Source organism: Nipponia nippon, unplaced genomic scaffold (genome assembly GCF_047370975.1).
Source record: "Nipponia nippon isolate SJK-2023a ecotype South Korea unplaced genomic scaffold, ASM4737097v1 scaffold_9, whole genome shotgun sequence".
Classification (NCBI taxonomy): Eukaryota; Metazoa; Chordata; class Aves; order Pelecaniformes; family Threskiornithidae; genus Nipponia; species Nipponia nippon.
This window is the reverse complement of record NW_028262413.1, coordinates 34880990-34900863: the sequence shown is the minus strand read 5'-3', so window position 1 is coordinate 34900863 and position 19874 is coordinate 34880990. Positions and strand designations below refer to the sequence as shown.

Below are 19874 nucleotides of genomic sequence, written 5' to 3'. Positions count from 1 at the left end.
GAACTTGCTTGAAGATGACATTAGTCTAACTGTTATGAATTAACATTGTTTGCAAACAGTTTTTTATTAAATGACAAAACCTTATATTTTTGCAAAACATTCCCAATATTTACTGTTTTTACTGTCTGTAGTCTCAAGACCATTTGCTTCATCTTGATAAAAACACGATTTATTTCTGTTGTAAGTGTGTATCTACTGTGGGTGGCCATGCTTCATTAGGCTGCCTGAGTTTTTTGGTTTGTTTTTTTTTTTAATCCTTACATGAGTAGTCCTGTTGATTTTGAGAGGCATTATTGTTACATCTCATGTAATTAGGACTGTATCACTTGAGTATTGATATCAGTGGAATATTTCCTATTGTGCACTTACATAAAAGTTTTATCGTATTCTTTGTTGGCATGCAATGTGGCAGATTTGAAGCACCAGTTTGTTTAAGTTTAGACAGAATATTAAGTAATTGCCACAGGCTAATAACTACAAGAAGATTTGAATAATGAAGCATTCATTCATCTGGTTCTTAACTATAAATCTAATTAATGGAGTATTTATTGGTTGCATTCATTTCAGCAGGACATAATAAATATGATGGTCCATAATTATTTTTACAATGACATACAAGAAACCCCAAAATCTTAATTTTATCTTTGTATGTAAGAGATTTTTATTCTAGGACTTGTTCCATTTATAAATTGTACTTAAAAAGCATTGTATCCCAAGATCTCATTACTAACAATAATACAAGGATTGCAGAAAGTGAAAGCTACAACAAATAAGCTTTAAATAGCATTACTAGAAATTGTTAAATACTTTTAAGTGCTGCCTTTTATTCAAGGTATCCTTAATATATTTTTGAAGTAAAAAAACTGAATTACAGCTTCTCTGTTACAAATGTGTCAGCTATTACCAGGAAGTCCAAAGTTTTGTTTATTTTTATACAGGAAACATACATAATTTACTAGCTGAAAACTTAGTATTTTATATGGCATTTCAGTGCTGCTATCTCCCAAGATTAAAGGGGATAATAGTATACCTGTGATTTTATGCATGTAGGCATGTTTTGTGAAACTTTTACACTTAGATTATGTGTATACTTTGTATGTAGAATACATACTGCATGCACAATAATAATCCATTCTGCTATTTGAATCCCAGTAAACAAATGACTGAGTCCTATTTCTAGGTATTAATTGGGAACATACAAAATACTTTTAATGGAAAACAGTGATATGCTTATTATCTGGAGCATCCTTAAATAATCATGGAATTATAATAGTTATGAATCTATTTAGCAGATTCATTACCAAAAATCATCAGCTGTTGATGAAAGCACTGTTGAAAGAAATAGCTATGCAATTGTTTCTCTGGGTCATGTCAGACTGATAAATAAAAGGTTAGGTGAAACATGGCCTTACCAAGCAAAGGATACTATCTCACACTGTTATCCTTGTGGCCACTGATGCGCCTGCTAGCTCTCACGATGCACTGCATGTGTTGTTTCTGTGAGCAAGGGCTCTCAGTAAGCCTATTTTACTCTATCTGTGAAGCAGAGGGGCTGCCTTCCACGCAGGAGGGCTGTGGCTATTGCAGCGAATACTGCATTCAGAAGCAGTGGCAGGAGAAAACAGCAACGGGTGAAGTTACCAGCACATAAAACACCAGGATGGTTACTGTTCTCTCATGTCGATGTTGTATTTGAGCAGGAGTAGGACACTGACTCCTGTTTTGCTATTATAGAGGAGAAGTAAAGCTGAGCTGCAGAATGAATTAGTAGCTAATACCGTGATTACTCTTAGCTGTTAGCACAAGTTGGGGGGGGTGGGGGGGAACGGGAGAGGGAGTAAAAAAAAATATTTAATGCTGCCTAGGGAATACAGTGGAATTTAGAACAGATACCGTTGCGGACTAACAGCATGCCTGATTGCACTTGAGTTGAATCACTGAGAAGCAGCCTCATGTTGCATTGTACTGCTTTTAAGGCTGAAGAAAGAACGGCAAAATAGTAATGGAGTTGTGTACCGTATTTCTGCATAAATGGAAAATACTATAAAGATGGTGGTATGTAATTTGTATTTTATTTTTAAGAAGAATTTAATCCAGGTATGTATCCTCTTTGTATTTTTTTTATCTAGTCTACATACATTTTTCTGTTTCCTTTGTTTCCTGTCCTTATTTTCATTCTGAATGTACCTCCCACTGTTCTAGCTAATGCAATGCATTGATTTGTAACTGATTTGCTTTCTAATGCTACGGTGTTGATGAAACTGTCTGGGCTTGTGGACTTAAGAATCAACACTTCATTAAAAAGTGGGGGGTTTATTTTGTAACGTTGGTAAGTTCACCATATAAGTTGAGTAAGACAGTATAGTATTTGATTTCACAGTAAGTTAGAACATTTTAATTGGTATAAAAAGATAAATTAAATAATTTAGATATATGAATACACGGTGAAAATATAGTATGTTTTGCTTATACGTGCCAGTACTTTTTTCCTAGTTCATGATAGGATTAGTAATAAATTGAGCTTTACAGATGCTTATGTATTTCTGGGTCTTGATTAATCTTCAAGATGAACACCCTGCAGCTTTCTTTTGAAGAGGCAGCTTGCTTAGAATACATGCTTGATTCTGTTCCACAGCTAAACCTATGTGTTAAATACCCTCTCTCATGTACCTCCCACAATCCACAACCTAAAAACACCCCTTAGCTATTTAATACTTTTTTTATCCATCCTTTTAGGTTCAAGAAGATAACATTAGTATTTTGCCTCCTGCAATTCCAGAGGCCAAGTAATAGCAGCTGAAACTAATTTCTTACTATGAGATGGTTTATTTTGCTTTAAGAGGAAGAATTATGCAGATATAAAAATCTGGCTGTATTCATTAACCCCCAACTTTCTTTAGTCACCTGGGTCCTATTGCATTTTTGTCTTAATAATATTTTCTTTCAACAGACTACTGATTGTGTGTAATAAGTGAAATACAATATAAAGCAATGTGCCCTTAAACTGAGGACACTAATAGTTGTCTTATAATGGGCATGTCTAGTAAAAATGTATTTAAAACATTTAAGACATTAAAAATAATGCTCATCTAGTTGTTCAGCAGTCCTGAAATTGCTTAAAACATTGTTTCATTTCTAATTTGAATGCAGCCCGGTTTTAAGTAAGATTCTTTTTTCTAACATGTTGATACAAAAAGGGTTAATATCAGTTCCAGCATCTTAATACTGATGTTAACCCTTGGCTGACAGGAATTCTTGTGCTTTAAAAGCATTCATTGGTGTAACAATATTTAGTTGCTTTCTGATGTGAAAATAAACTCTAATCATAAAGTTGTAGTTATTTTTCACAGAGGAGGTAATACAATGCTTGTTTCCTGAATGAAGTGTTGGTGATTATATAAAATAGATGCCTTCATTTAGTGTAATACACAACTATCATTTGGCAATTGAAAATATAAGGTTACTTGACACATTTGAATGTCCTAAAAATCAGTGTAATTCTTACCATATAAGTCAACATACTGAGAAAAGTGTTGAGAGAATGCTGTTGAGTCTAGAAGCATTAAGAAGAATGGAAAGTGTTTAAGGTTAAAACATCTTTTGTTCATCATAAATTACTATTGTAAAGGATATTATGATAGAAATTATGGTTAACTGTCATCTCAAAGGCCTTTCATATAGAAAGAAGTCATGATGCAAGATAAATTAGTTTTTCTTCAGTGGAATTTACACAACCTGAAGAGAGTTGTATAAAGGTTTTCTGTCACTATACCATTTGCTTGATCCTGCAGTGATGTCAGCACAACATTATCATAATGACTGTATATTGCTGTGGAAACACTAAGGAAATCACAGGTGAAGTACTGGGATTCCAGATTATTAATAAGGAGGAGAAGATTGATAGCTCAGAATATCTCTAAATTCATTAAATTATTGAGGATGACTGAAAATTCCAAATTTTCTTTTAACTGTACTGTTGTGAAAATCTAGGAAGAATGAAGTAGCCTATTAGTCTGCCTTGTGAGACCATTACAGTAAAACAGAAACTCTGAAGCATAAAAATTCTTTGGCACCTAAGAAGGTTCTTGTACAGGTTTTGTTTTTCTCATCTGATCTGTTTCATTCAATTAGGTTGACAGCTCTAAAGCAGAGGTTCTTACTTTCAGGTGGAAATCTAAGTATCGCGCCATAGTTGTCAGTATATTGAAGCAAAGAAAGCAGAGAATTTTTTCCTATAAAATTTTTGCAGCAAATTTAAAATTATGGTTAATATCTACCATCCTTATCAATGAATGTCATTTCAGGTGTTTAGCAAGCATGTCTCTATCTGTGTGTGCCTACTCATCCTAGTGTATGTTGCTGTCAACAGTAGGTGTAGTGGTTTGTGCTTGTGGCATTTTTCAAATGTAAATGTCATGGATGATTGCTACCATTTATTGAATGAAAGACCTCTTTATCAAAAACTGTCCATTTTATACTTCATGTTCTAAAAATTTAATGGAATTATTAGTTAACTACTGTTTAGAAAATAATTAAAACCTTTTTGTGAGGGAAGGATGGGATCCAGAGGACTTACAAGTAACATTTTGCCCATTTAAAGTTGTTCCCTTAATCTAAACATTTCGCAGAGAATTTTTGTAAGTAGTTTTAAAAAAAAAAATCCCCCCAAAAAAACAACCAAACAAAAAAAATCACAGCTTTCTCAAATAATCTGTGTTATATAGAGTGATGTAGTGCACACATGGTCACAGACTCTATGGTGGTCTCTTTCCAAAAGAGATCTGATTCAGGGCAGAGAATTACCCATCCCAAGGCTCAGGCCAGTACAATTAGAGGATTAAAATTCTATACCTGGAAGAAAACTGAGGGATTTTTTAAAAATATTTTCTGATGGAATCATTATAGAGGTTGTTCAAGGTTGCTGAAAAGTTTGAAATGTTAGTATTATATGAGACTTTGAATGTACGCTCAGTATACTGTAAATACATCCTCTGCATATGTGTTATGCTTCAGTGTAAATTAAATCACTTTGGGCTTTCAGGGTATAATGCTCTAAAGAAAACTCCTAATTAAAAACACAGAACAAAATTAAGGACAGAGCTGAGATTTGGTCAAATGCATATTGATGCTTTCTATTTTTTAAAGGCATTAAATAGGTTCTGATTATTCTGTACTCTATACAGTAAATCTTTTGTATATTTGTGGTAATCTGACATAATAGCATACATGTAATAGTCTAACTTATAAGCTAATATGCCTGGTACTGGCTTAGTAACACAATTATCCCCATATTGTCAGCAAATAACTTTTCCCTCTCCAGGTTTTCCGTTCTTTTTGTAGCCTGCATTTAAATAGGAATGGACTATTAAGTGGAATTATCTCTAAATCTTAGCAGCTTTTGAAGTGAGAGTATTGACTAAAAATAAGTTTATGTAGGATAGTATACATCATATATACAGCTGCAAAAGGGGGGAAAAGGACTCTCAGGTTCACTGTTGCCTCCTCCTTTATACATTAGTCTCTTTTTTTTTTTTTTCCTTTTCATTTAAAAAGTTGAGGAAACAACTAGAAACATTAAAGAAAAAAATGTTAGTACATTTAGCCAAATAATATTGAAACTGTGTTCTAAATCATCTGCAGTCTCTTAACCCCTGTGTGCATTAATATATTCAGTTACACTATACTAAGTTATCTACTGCTTTCCAAATGGAGCACATTTTAACTTTAGGAATCTGTTCAATAGCTCTTTACATTTAAGTATTAATCTACTATATTTGGCAAATGTCTTCCTTTTGTTTTTAATTTTTAGTTCTACTCAAGGCCATTGTCCTTTAAGGACAATTGCTTCAAATATAATTTTCTTATTTGTAATATAAATACCATAATACACAACGGTTTCTAAAGAAATAAAGTGTTCTAAATGTCTTCAACGATTTTATTAGTAGTTAATAAATAATTGATTGGCAACTTTAGCCTCATGGTTGCTGTAACAAGACTTCTCAGAGAGAAATGCAAATATTACAGATATACACAAAGAAGCAGAGAATAGTGTAACTAAAAAAGTAAGAAAAATTATTGCAAAATAAGGGTGTTTATTTTTTTTCAACTCATGTCTGTGTTCAACAGTAATTGAGGAAAAAACATCTTTGACTCTGCAAAAAAATCCTCTCTTTTCCCATAGTGGTCATAGCAGTAGGGGAGCAATGAAGATGACTTTTCTCTCCAGAATAACTACCATCCTAGCTAGCTGGGAATTCACGTTTTTCTTCTAAGCTGTCCTGAAGACAATAGGCTTATATATATTATAAAGTAGTTTAATTGCAGGTAACTGTTAAACCACTGAGTTAATTCACTAATATACAAAGTTCTATATATGGTTTCTGTTTCAGGTGCTGTTCTAAATCACGAGCCAAAGTCAGTTTTAAGCACGTGCTACTTGTATCTGTTGTTATCCTTAAACTTAAGTGGTATGCTGGAAGAACAGATAAGTCAAGTAACAGCTATGAATGACCAGTCTTGCAGTATGACTGTTAAATATTTAGATTGGATTCCATAGTGTACTTGATGAGCATATGTGCAAGCTCTTCAGGACAGCAGTAGGTTAACCTTGTGGGTTAAAAAAAAAGCAGATTGTAGTCTCTCTTTAATGGGGTTTGAAACAGCAGTTTGGTGGTTAGTTGCGTTGGTAACATTCCCCATAAACAGAAAGGCAGCATGTTTCATGGTGGTTAAATACATAAACAGCAGGACCCATAAAGAAATATCACCAGATAAATAAGCAGATATAGTGAACTTTCCAAATGATATTGACAGGCAATAGGAATAGCTTTCTAGCCAAAAGGAGAGAGTGCTGATAGCATTCCATGGTCTCATGTGAATGTTGGAGGGGGTGATAGGATAGGGCAAAACTCTGCTGGTGAAAACCTGAGGAATTCCTGGAACAAAGAGTAATTATCCAAAAGAGAAAGCAGAACTGCTTTCTTGCTGTTGTCCTTCTCTTTGCCAGGGTCTGCAGGCAGGTCATCTATGTAATATGTGCAGTATTAAGATGAGTATCACTTTACCTTGAGAGACTCACCAATAACACAGGTCAAAAATGTCAGTATTTAAGAATATAAGGAGAATTTAAGAAGAATATAAAGGAGCAGATAATTGTTCCAAATTAAGTTCTTCTGAATTAGGTCATCTGAGATGATTGTCAGTGTAATGCTGCTGTTACAGTAAACTAATGAAGCAATCTGGAGTACACACAGTTATGCTTGTCTAAAGAGAGGTAGCGTAGGTTTTGCCCAACAGACATACAGTGATGGTAAGTACAGTTATGTCAGGATAACCTTATTCTCAGGCAACCATAAGACTAGTCAAAAACCATACTTGAGAAATCTGTAGATCTGAATTCTCATTATTCTGTTGTTGATTCCTTATGTTCCTGATAATAAGAGAATCTCTCTTAGTCTCAGTTTCTGTGGCTGCAAAGTGGATTGTTTACATTTTGTTTGTCGTGTGATTAATTCATTTCTGTGAAGCATTTTGCATATCACAAATAGATGTTGCTGCTTATAGGCCATAGTGACTACTTTGGCAGTACTGCAGAGTGGTATAGCTGCAGAAAAAGACTTTTGGGGTTTGTTTTTCTTTCCCCTACTGTCTTGGTGTTGTGAACGTGAACTGCCGTATGCCTTTTTACAGAGGGAGACTGGACTTTAGTCTCATCTTCTTTCCGTGTCCCCTTCCAATACACACAGGCCCCTTGTAGTTGATTAATAGCATAAAGGTTCTGCCTGTTTCTTGCTTTTTTGGGGGGGACAGTCTGCATCCACAAAGCTACCACTGAATGGAGAGGGGTGCTGCTCTACAGCTTCATTTATTGGGATCTGAACAGAAGGTCAGCAGTGATCTAGCTATTCTTTTTAAATACTGACGTTATTTTTTTAAGATGATTCAATTTTCTTTCTTTATAAAAATAGATGGCTGGATTTGATAAAATGAAAAAAAAAAAGGAATATATAAGGATCTGGTGCTCAGACATGTAACTAAAATACACTGCATTATTTAAAAAGCAATCATCCTTAACCCAGCCCACTCCGCCCCCCTTCTACCTGACACGTTAGTTTTAGACTTGGGAATAAGATCCTTTATACCTGATGCTTCCAACTGACAAGTTTTATTTTGACAATGCTTTGTTATAAACAGTATCCTTGAAATCAATCCAAATTACCTGTTCACCATCAAGCTGATTGACAAAATTCTATATTCAGACTTGCTATGGGTAAAAAGTTGAAGGAAATGTCATTGTGTCCTTTCTTTACAGAATGAACCCATTAACAATTTCTTTTATTTCCAGTCTAACAATCCATAACACTTTCCAGTTTCCTGCTCTATAACCATCTAGCATAAAGTCTGTACTTTACTGCTGTAACATTTCATTTTGATTCCTTATATTTAGAATGGGTTAGAATGGGTTAACCCATCTGTGTTCAACTTTATCATATAAATTGATTTAAGTCAATAAACAAGCAAAGTCAAAATGAAAAATGGAGTCATGATGGTTTATTGGGAGACCTGGATAAATCCAGAAAGATCACTGAGTGACAACTTGCAGCTCATTCAAATAATTGACTTAGTCCTATGTGCTTCTCAAAAGACTGGTCCTTATTTCCAGAAGTTTTAACCCACACTGATTTAAAACAGTAAGAACAACCCAATGCAAATCTTTACAAAAAGAAATGGATGAGACCTATAATGACTCAAACTTGATTTCATGTGTAGATGTACAATTTTAGAAAATGAGCATTTGACAGAGCAATGGTAGGCTGTAAACTGATGAACAGATCATATGACTAATATAGCTGAGATGGAATGGAACTCGCATGAGAGAACATAAATCTGCTCCATTTAGCAGATCTGTGTGTGTTTGTAACAGTACAACTTTTTAATTTACTATGGCATTGTCAAAAACTGGGTTTAAATAAATTGAGTACTGAATTTGAAGCTATGAATAATACTTCCAGTTATCTCTGAAAAACATAGGTTAGGCAATGGGTAAAACATATATATGGCTGGCAATGAAATCAAGATTCTTCTACAGAGAAGAGTTAAACCTTATTTAAAATGAATGGAAATGTTCCAGATTCCAATGATAACTTCATTATTTCTTGATGTTTTGTAGGCTGAGCCAGTAAACAAGCCTTTTAGCTTGTTTATATGTTCTTGGTTTGAAGTCTTTTCAATGAGAAGAAAGTCCAAGTCATCTGAGTAAAGTTTGTGTAAGAGGGCACTTAAAAAGCCATCTTTGTGTCTGCAGAGGAGGCAGGCAGTCACACTTCAAATCTTGTTCAACAAATGGTTACAAACATTCAGTGTAAGAGCTGAATGGTTAACAAGTGGTTTCTGCATCTAGAAACATGCCTTTGATATTGAAGTGTCCCAGGATGGTTCCTTCCTCTACTAATAATACGTGAAAACAAGGCAGCCTTGGCTTTAGTGAGAGTTTTGTAATATTCTGAGAGATGCCATTTGCATGCCTTGAAAATTGCATGCAGTCTCATTGAGCATTCTTTTGCTTCCAGACATTGCTTGCTCTTAATTCACTCTTAATACTCTGACTTAAGGCATAAGCCTGGAAGAAAAAGAAGTCACAAGATGTTAAAAATGTGATTCATGTTCCACAAATATTTCACCTTTTATAAAATAACAGGCAGCAACTTTGGGAAGGATGAAGAATGTTGTCTATTATTGTTCTGCTTGCTCTTGTGCTATATCCCAATTTTGTAACAACTGGAAAACAAATAAGTCTGTTTACATCCTCTATTCCAGGATTCCAGAAGCCAACCAGGCTTTTGCCGTCTTTGCTTGGGCTCTGTTTAACATGGCGCATTTGGCTGCTGAATATTAATCAGTAGTTAGTGCTTATTATTGACCATAACATGAGTATAATAGTAAGGTCAGTGAAGAAAAACTGTGTAATGAAAAGACCGGATCTTGAGGTGTGGGAGTGGACCGTAATATTTCATACAGTGCCATGCTGTTTCCAGACAAGGAGGACAATTCATATCCTTTACTCCCCTTAAGACACCTCAGAGCAAGTTTTAACCCTTCATATACCCTGTATTTAAATAAAACTCTTATTCTGCCAAAGAATTTTTAGCTGGTTTAGAAACTGAAATGGCCATTTTAAGAACTACTTCTTTGCTGGATTTTTCTGAGCTATTTGTCTTGGTTTTATTCTGCAGTTATGCGACTGGGAGGAGAATGATATGCTGTACGAAAAAGTACATTCATATGTTTAAAATGCATTGACTACATTTCTATTGCATATAAGCTTTTCTTGTATGGAGTAGAAGCCTCCAGATACCTCATGAAATCTTTTCTTACTCTTCCATATTTTAGATCAAATTGTCTTCCTGTTGTTGACCTGATTTTGTCCCGAGACTTGTAAATCATATTTGTTTCTCCCTTTTCCTCTTGTTTTGTGTAGTTTTGTTTTGTTTTTTTCTTCTGTAACCAGAACAATGTAAAACTTTAGTAACTTGGAGGAGAATGTTCCATCAGTTGTCATTTCAATTTTCTGTTATTTTCTAAATTTTTTTTTTTCCTTCTTAAAAAGAGAAATCAAGGAGGTGTGCCCGCTTTAAGTCCTGGCTTACCATAATGTGTTAAAGTCTGGTATAAAAAGAAAGCATCTATTTCTCAAACCATAATCATGTGCACAATTCAATCTCAAGATAGAACAGTACTTCATGGATACAATACTCATTTGTTGCACAGAATCCTACCTTGCTCCAAAGATGAGCCAAGAGAGACCTTTCTACTTCTATTTCACTAACTAGTAACAGCTTGTTCCCCTGTTGGTTTTTTCACCACTGCTGTATATCATATGGATCTAAATTGAAATTTCATTACTCTGAAAGAAAGCGGACAGCATTAATACTAAATATCTCAGTTAAAGTCAGAGGATTGAAGCAGCCTGTAAAGAAGTATAGCTTATTCATTTATGTTAAAAATATTTGCCTAGAACTGCTTTCAACTTCAATTCTTCATGAAAAATTCTATTCAGACAATTATGGGGAAAGTATAAATGAATACTTAACTGCTCTGTGTTTCCATTGTAACCCAGTTAAAACAGCATCAGTATTATTGAATGATAGATTTGTTTGGCAGCCATTGTAATGTCATTCCCTCCTTTTTAGACACTTCAAGAAGCCATGTGCAACAGAGTGAGATTTTGCAAGACATACAAAACCCCTTCAGGATTTGGTTTCGAACAAGCAGATGTGTGACTTTTTTTTTTCTGTCAAATGATACCAGAACATCAGTAGTTTATATGTCTATAGTCTCTGTTGATGAAATATTTGCTGATGACCCTGTTGGAGATACACATACTTGTCTGGATCAAAAATTGTGTTTTGTGGAAACAGCTTAATATAAATTACACTCCATGGTTTCTGCCCTCTTAAAGAGCCTGATCTCATCTTACATATATAAGATTTGCAAAGGAATGTTTACAAAGAAATCGGGAAATAGTACAAAAAGGAAAGAGAGTTGTCAGAGCAAAAAGGAACAAGACTTAACTCAGATTGGACAAACAAAGAATCCAAGATTTTCAAATACTTTAAAAAGCACTGTTAAAAAGATTGCCAAGTGTCCATCTGCTCGCAACTTATCAACTGAAGAAGAGGAAAGTAATAGAGAATTTTCACTTTCTCCAACATTCAGTTACAGAGTTGCTATTGCCAATGGACTGCAAAAGCATATTTTTGTAACAAACAATAATAATGAAGATATAGTTCAAGATCTGTCTTCAAATGATAGCTCATATTCTGAATCGTTAAGTGAAGTAAAAAGTAGTAGCAAGAAAAACGAATTCTTATCACACACAATGCCTGTGAGACGCAACAGAAAAAGCTTAAGCAGCCTTGCACCATCTGATGGAAGTTCTGATGGAGAACGCACTTTACACACACTGAAGCTGGGAGCTTTACGAAAACTAAGGAAATGGAAGAAGAGCCAAGAATGTGTCTCATCAGACTCCGAACTAAGTACATGGAAGAAAACATGGGGTTTAAGAAGTAAATCTCTAGACAGAACTGGCCGTCACCAGAAATCAAATACTCTTGAACCTGGCTTTAGTTCAACAGGTTGTATTAGTCAAACCCATGATGTTATGGAAATGATCTTTAAAGAGCTTCAGGGAATAAGTCAAATTGAAACAGAACTCTCTGAATTAAGAGGGCATGTTAATGCTCTGAAACAATCAATTGATGAAATTTCTAGTAGTGTAGAAGTTGTACAAAATGAAATTGAACAATTACGAACTGGATTTGTACAGTCCAGAAGAGAAACTCGGGACATACACGACTACATTAAGCAGATAGGCCATCCAGGAAACAAAGCCAGTCTTAGGTTTCTAAATGTGCCTGAAGAGAGGCTTGAAAAAACTGAAAGCGTAGTTTACAAAATATTAATAGATAAAATGGGGTTCTCAGAGGCACAGAGCACTATTAAAATTGAGTTTGCCCAAAGACTGGGGCAGCAAAGAGACTGTCCAAATGCAAAGCCAAGACCCATTCTTGTTTACTTTGAGTCATCACAGCAGAGAGACTTGATTTTAAAAAAGTCTTACAAACTTAAGGGAACTGGCATTGGAATTTCTACAGATATATTTTCCCATGACATAAAAGACAAAAAAGAAAGAGGACTACCTTCCTCTCAGACATATGAGAGTATGGATATGAAGCTTTTAACTGTGGAGACAAAAGCTAAAATGCATGACTGGGAGTCACCTGACAGTGATAAAGACTTGGAATCAGATATAAATAAGAACAGTTATGTAAAGATATCTAAATCAGCACTTCAAATAAAAACAAGCACTACAAAGGGGAGTATTGAATCCCCAAATACTAAAGACCTTAATAGAACTGCTGACAATAACACCTTTTCAAACAGAAGAAATTATGGCAATCAGTCACCAGAATTTGACAACATGGAAAAACAATCCAAGACCTATTATTCAGACATGACTCCTCTATGGCACTTACAGAATGACTTTGCAACACCAAAACTTAGCCGTTCAGAGTCAGATTTCTCAAAATTGTGTCAGTCTTACTCTGAGGACTTTTCAGAGAATCAGTATTTTAGCAGAACAAATGGCAGTTCACTATTGTCGTCTTCTGATCGAGAACTTTGGCAGCGAAGGCAAGATGATTCTATAAACTGGTATGGCAGTTCCCAGGAACAGACTTTTGTCCAAGGTATGCAACAGTATCCAGAGCAAAATGAAGTAGAGAACACAGAAACTGTTGACAGTGGAGTAAGCAATGGAATAATATGTGCATCTGGAGACAGGAGCCACTATGGTGATTCTCAGCTTGCTTTACATGATGATCTTTCCCCATGGAAAGACTGGAATCAGTTGGAACAAGGGGCAGATTTGGACCTAAACTCATCCACGCAGGAAGTTTTTGTATATGATATGAGCAGCCCTTCAGATCAACAGACAGATTTTGGAAAATGCCTAAGTTCTGACCTCCAGTATGATACTGAAAGCTATGATTTTACCCTTGATGGTACTTCTCCATCATGTCCAGGCCTTGATAGCGAATCACAAAGTCAGTGGACTGGTCAATATGATGATTATCAGGAAACAAATTCTATCTCCCCATATCAGAATCAAAGCAGATTGCCTATGATGTACCGAAGTCAGAGTGAACTACCAAGCGATGACTCAGAAGAAACAGCCCCTAAATCGTGGCATAGCCGATTAAGCATAGATCTTTCTGATAAGACTTTCAGCTTTCCTAATTTTGGATCTACACTTCAACGTGCTAAGTCAGCTTTAGAAGTAGTTTGGAATAGAAGTACACAAAGTTTAAGTGGGTATGAAGACAGTGGATCATCTTTCATGGGAAGATTTAGAACTTTATCTCAGTCTACTGCAAATGAGTCAAGTACAACACTTGATTCTGATGTTTATATTGAGCCTTATTGCTACAAAGCAGAGTATGAGGAAGACTTAATTGAACCACCTGGTGAAAATGAAACAGACTATGTAGAAGTAATGGAACAAGTCCTTGCTAAACTTGAAAATAGAACTAATAGTAGTGAAACTAGTGAGCAGGTCCAAGAATATGAACTGGGGCAGCCTTCGTATGAAACTCCATATGCAATACTACCAGAGGAGCAATATGACACACAGTTTGGCAGTGTGGTCAGTGAAGAGATATTGGAAGTTGAAAGTGACACAGCTGCTAACATAGAAGTAAGGGAAGATGAAAATCAGAATGTCCCAGAGATGCTTACTGAAACTCCAAAGAAAAAAAGAATACGACCATCATTTAAAGAAGCTGCTTTAAAAGCATACAAGAAACAAATGAATAATTTGGAAGAGAAGATCCTTGCTGGAGGTAACAGTATTTTAATATTGTCTTTTAAGTAAAACATTGTTCTTACTCGAGTTGGACATTGATTTCTGTAGAGTACCTGATCCTGCTTCCATTGAATTTGGTGACAAAAATTCTGCTTATGTCTGGTTTCATTCATAGGATGAAATAGTCCTGTGGAAGTCAAAAGACTAAAATTTTACAAGTTTGTTTTGAAGGAATTTTCTGAATATATTTAGTCAAACATGTTTATAAGCAATTGTATTGCTTTGAATTGCAGTAACTTGAAAATTAAATTTCACAAGATTTAAATGCTATAAAAAGAACTAAACAGTACACTGTTCTTGGTTTTCTTATAGCTTTATAAACATATTCACAGGAGTAATCCAGAGAGTTCAGATATTACAGTGCTTCCTTTAACAGTTTTCAAGGCCTAATTAGCTCTATATTCAATCTGATGAGCAGTGTTCTGCATCCTGTATGCAACCTATAGCTTTCTATGTACTTGTAAGAGGGCAAGTCTAAACTGATTTCAATTCTGTCTTTAGTTGTACTCCCAGTAAGCCCTCAATCAAGTAGTCAGTCCCCAAAAAGTGAAGAGAAGGGTGTGGAGGAAAGAAAAAAGAAGTGTAAATGGTAGCATCTGTGTATGAAGAAGCGGTAGAAAGGAACTTAACTCACAGAGTGTGTTGACACAGATTTATTCACGATCTTTATCTTCTGTGTTAACAGACTTCAAAGCAGACAGTCATATACATAACTTTAATACCTCTAGTAATACACAAATATGGTGATTTTCAATATTAACATACACTGTAATGCTAACATCCACAGATGGAATCTCTGTCCTTGGAGATATTCAAAAGCCATCTGGACATGGTCCTGGGCAATCTGCTCTAGGTGGCCATGCTTGTGCAGGGTTGTTAGACAGGATGGCCTCCAGAGGTCCTTTCCAGCCTCAACTGTTCTGTAATAAGGAAATATTTTTTTTTAATACTTTTGTATGCAGCCTTTGAAGAAGGATGTCTTCTTTATGTCAGTTTTTCCTCTAAGACAAAACATCGTTAACTTCTGTTTATTACTTGAATTACACAGCAATTTTGATTTAGTATAGGAAACAACATTTTGTAAATCAGTTCTTAAAGGAGTTCTACAAAACACACAAAACGTACAGTTTGCAGCCTCTCAGTTTTTACAACCATGTCCCTCTTTACGTATCAATTCATGCATGTCCAGAGAATTCTTAACAAATAGTAGTTCGGGGTATTATATCTTATTTTTAGTATTTGCAGGAGCAGTAATAACTTTAAAGAAAAGTGACTAATAGCTGATCTAGGGTTTGCATTACTGTTATGTTGGTGGTTTGTTGTTTTTTTTTTTTTTTACTCTCTTACCGCTATAACTGATTCACAGTCAACTTCTGGTTTCTTATTTGCAGATGGAAAAGTACTAGTTGCAGATGAAGTTCCTTGAATTAATCTTCATTGTATAACCAAAGCATAACCTATTGTTTAATGAATTGCTTTGTCTCTCCACGTAGGCAGGAGCAGGTAGACAGAAATCTGGCCAACCAGAGATACAGCCAGATAATACAGTAGTATTATTTCTCCAATTAGTACAAAGGAAAGGTTTGGAATGGTATGATTTTCATTCTAGTAACACATGAGGTAAGGTCATTGAAACTTTGGAACATAAATAATTTATTAGTGCACAAGAGCCCCATTGGATAGTCCTATTCTCTCTCTCTAGCTGGAGAGAAAAAAATACACTATGGGCTGATTGCTCATGTATTATTTATTAAAATGTGTTTTTGGAGACATACTGGAGTGAAAGTAATAGGGTATATGGATGAGGGAGATGTGAGTAATCCTCGAATTTAAAGTTCTGTAAAGACATAGAGGCATTGTGATAATGCATGTATATTAATGAAAGGATTGATGGCTTTTTAGAAAAATATCAGAGAAATGCTAGCCAGTGGTTTGTTTCTTTGTATGCTGTAATCCAGAATAACTCCTACCCTTTTATTGATTGTCCCAGTCCTCACTTGTTATTTTCTAGCTTTCTTTTCCCCTAGTGGCTTCTTTCATTCCATCCCTATCTTGTTATCTTTTACAGGTGCCTTAGAATAGGCATCATTCTCCTGATGAAACTACCACTCTGGATAAGCTTCTAGAGTTGCATGCACTCTTCTGAGTTGCTTTTAATGATAACACAAACTATGAATGGTAGTTTACTAGCAATACTTTCTTGATCTAGTTGATGAAGATCTTACTGATCATTTGGTGACTGGTCAGATTTTAAAAAGCCTTTGGTCTGAATTTTCTGCCATAGAGTAACCTGTAGATTGTTTATGGTATCAAGATGGATGAACTCATCTTGTTCTATACATAGATACAGTGGCAAGTCAGATTACAGGGGTCAGGGATGGGAGTTGCCTCTTTAACCTGTGGATGAAAGTGGGTTTTCTATTGTTTTATAGGAGGGATTTGTGTTACATTTAGTGGTGTCTGACTGAAGAACAGAACTTAGAGATCAGTATCAATAGAGCCTTATTTTGTATATGCCTGAAGGAGGACACATGATGCTAACATTTGAAACCAAAGGAACCAGTAATGTATTACCGCACGCCCCTTGCAGTGTGGTCATTTGGTTCCACATTAAGAAAAGCTGTCATCACAATAAGTATATTACTAATGCATATTTCAAACTCTGTCTATTCAAACTGCACTCTTTTGAAACAAGTATATATTTTCTTATTTTGACAGCTTTTCTAGCCTTTTTATAATAACTATTTGCTGGAACTGCCCGAGTCAGCTGTCTTTTCCCAAAGAGTGTAGGCTTTAGGAGTTAATCTAACCTTGTCTTGTGGTAGTCAGGCTTTTGTTTCCTTTATGTCTTACCTCCATCATGTTTGTTTTTAATACACTTGTGTAGGTGCACAGTTACTAGTAACTAATACCTATAGTTAAGAGTATTGTACCAGTTTTGTTACGCGAATATAAATCTTGGATTTGAACTTGAAAAGATCAGTGCTGTGGGCCAGATGAAAATCAATTGATCTGGTATTGTTTAGTAAATGAATCAGTCATTTATAGCCTTTCAGGTGGAAACAGGATAAATAAAAACATTACCTTGGTCACGGCAACTGCATATTGGTTGAAGGTGACTGTAATGGGGAAATAAGAAGCCTGTTAGAAGACAAATTGCTTTTAAATATTAAAGAGTTCTCTACACTCAGTCTACATTAGCTGTGTTGGGAAGTGGGCTTTAAGAAGGGACCACTCTTTGTAGCAAGAGAAATGAAAAAATGAAAAGTAGACGCATAGTCCATCTTATTTCTTAATTGCTTGGGGTAACTATGTTGACTGATTAAAATATTGCGAATTGTGTTTGGGTTTGCAGGTTTTTTCCCTTAAAAATAAGGCTCCTTCTCTGGCTGCTGGTGCAGATTGGGTAAGGGAAGTATGTCTGGTCAGATCGCAGAATTCTAGTTTAGTGTATAAAATACTACAGCAATTAATAAAAATAGAACATGTATATTTGTATGTATTATGCTAAACTGAGCTGCTAATTCCTTCATTGACCAGCAGTAACAGCTAATGCCAGTCTTGTTCATACCACAGTATAAAAGAGGTTGTTGATAATGGTCATATTTTCCCCTTTTTAATCAGTCTGTCATTGTCATAACAAAAGTAAGTGTTTGTCATGTTGCGGGAATTCTTTGAAATCTATAGGACCCCTCTGTTGTCATTACCACCTCATTTCTTCATGTATTTTGTTGTTAAAAAATTAAATACAAACTGAAGTTTATACTTATCCTTTAGTGAATAACGGTGTTGTGGCACTATTGAAGGCTTTGGTGTAATTAAATCTAAACAAGCAGCTTTAAGTTGATATAGTTTTGAAATACTTTATATGGCTTTAGGTGTACTTCACTGTAAGCACTCACTAGAAGCCCCCACTGGCAGGCTTGAAGCAGAGTTGTGGCTACACTTTAAGTTTTCTTTGAGTTTAGCACCTCCCTGTACAAAATAATGAAACTTTTTTTTTTTTTAATATGATCTCTTTGAGATACTTTTCTTTCACTGAGCCCAATGGCATTTCTCATCTTTCTAATCTCAGGCATAGTCTAATGGGAAAAAGAAAAGTTAATGAATGAGTATACTGCAATTAGCCTTTGCATCATTGTGAAAGAATAGCCCAGACAGGAACACTTTTAGTTAATAAGAGTTAACGATAATACCAAGCCCCAAAATTTTCTGTTCTGTTTCAAAATATTGAAACCACAGTATTCAGTGATAGAAAGTTTTGGTTGTATTCTACCATATCCCTAATAGATGTTTGGTTGGTTGTTTTTTTTTTTTTTAACCTGGAGTGATAAAAGACTTCATTAATATAAGGGCTGATTGTGTATGCTGTGTGGCTGATACAGTTGATCTGCAATGTTTAAAAATATATATATATATATTCACTTAATGTATGAGGTATAAAGAGCTGGATTTGGGGACATAATGCTTTTCAACAGAAGTTGATTCATCTATTGCTCTTCTCTTCATATGTAAATCATGTAAACAGGTAGAGTACAGAAACTTTTCATCAGTGTAAATTCCCTTCCATATTCACATCAGAAGACGATGACAAAGGAACAGATATATTGTGTAAACAGGCTGGGGAAGAAATGGATTCCCTTGCTATACACTTGAATAGATGTGTGGTACTGAGGAAACAAGATTTATTGCAAGTTAAGGAATGTATTTTGGTGCTGTATTGGGGATGACAATGAACTTCAATTAATAAGCATTTAATCAACCAGTTTTTCCAACTAACTTTTTTTTTTTTTTTCCTTTCCTAACTTCATGTTTGTGCCTGCCTTTTGGCCAGGTAAACAAAATAATGGATATCTTTAACTTTTTTTTTTTTTAAAGTTAAAAATATTTTAACTTTTAAAAGTGGGGTAAGAAGCTGAAGTGGCGAGAAACTAAATACATTTTCTGATTATGTGGGTAGGAATTGATGACTTGACTGAGTCTCTCTTGCATATGCTTGTGTTTCATGCACACGAGTCTATACTTTTTTTTTTTTTCTTGCCACGGTTTTCCCTCTAAAGTCAGGCATAAGTATTTATACCCTTCCCTTCCTACTTCTCTTCTGTCCTTTGATGGGGAAGAGGGATATCAGAGATTCAAGACAGTAAATGGCAGTCCATTCAGCTTGAGATTAATAGAATTGAAGAAACATTGCTTTAAAAAAATTATGTGAGGAAATCTAATCAGTTAATGATAAAGATGATGTATCTATCTTTTGTCTGTGAAGAAAGAGCAAGTAGTTACATTCACCACCTACCCTAAAGTTAGGACTTAATGGAAGGATGGTCTGCATCAGTTACTTGCTGCTACTACACATTCAGTCCATCAAAAGAGGGATTAGAGTAAGGAAAATTATACTGAGAGCAGTGATCATCATCTTAGAGACTTTTACCATTCAAATAAAAGCAAA

At 35.1% G+C, this 19874-nt stretch overlaps 1 protein-coding gene across 7 annotated transcripts in view; it reads left to right on the top strand.

The window, feature by feature from the left end:
• UNC13C (unc-13 homolog C) overlaps positions 1–19874 on the top strand; it is a 262536-nt gene that overhangs the window by 64658 nt on the left and 178004 nt on the right. The window contains exon 1 of one of the 7 annotated variants that reach the window (XR_015701259.1): positions 10237–14402. The exons of 3 other annotated variants lie outside the window; for them this stretch is intronic. Coding sequence is in view for 2 of the 4 variants with exons in the window: in XM_087743343.1 (XP_087599469.1) it covers positions 11438–14402 (2965 nt within the window). In the remaining 2 variants the exon portion in view is untranslated. Of the gene's footprint in view, positions 1–10236; positions 14403–19874 lie in introns of those variants that run through there. 3 more of the 7 variants (XR_015701258.1, XM_087743343.1, XM_087743344.1) reach the window with 3 other exon arrangements.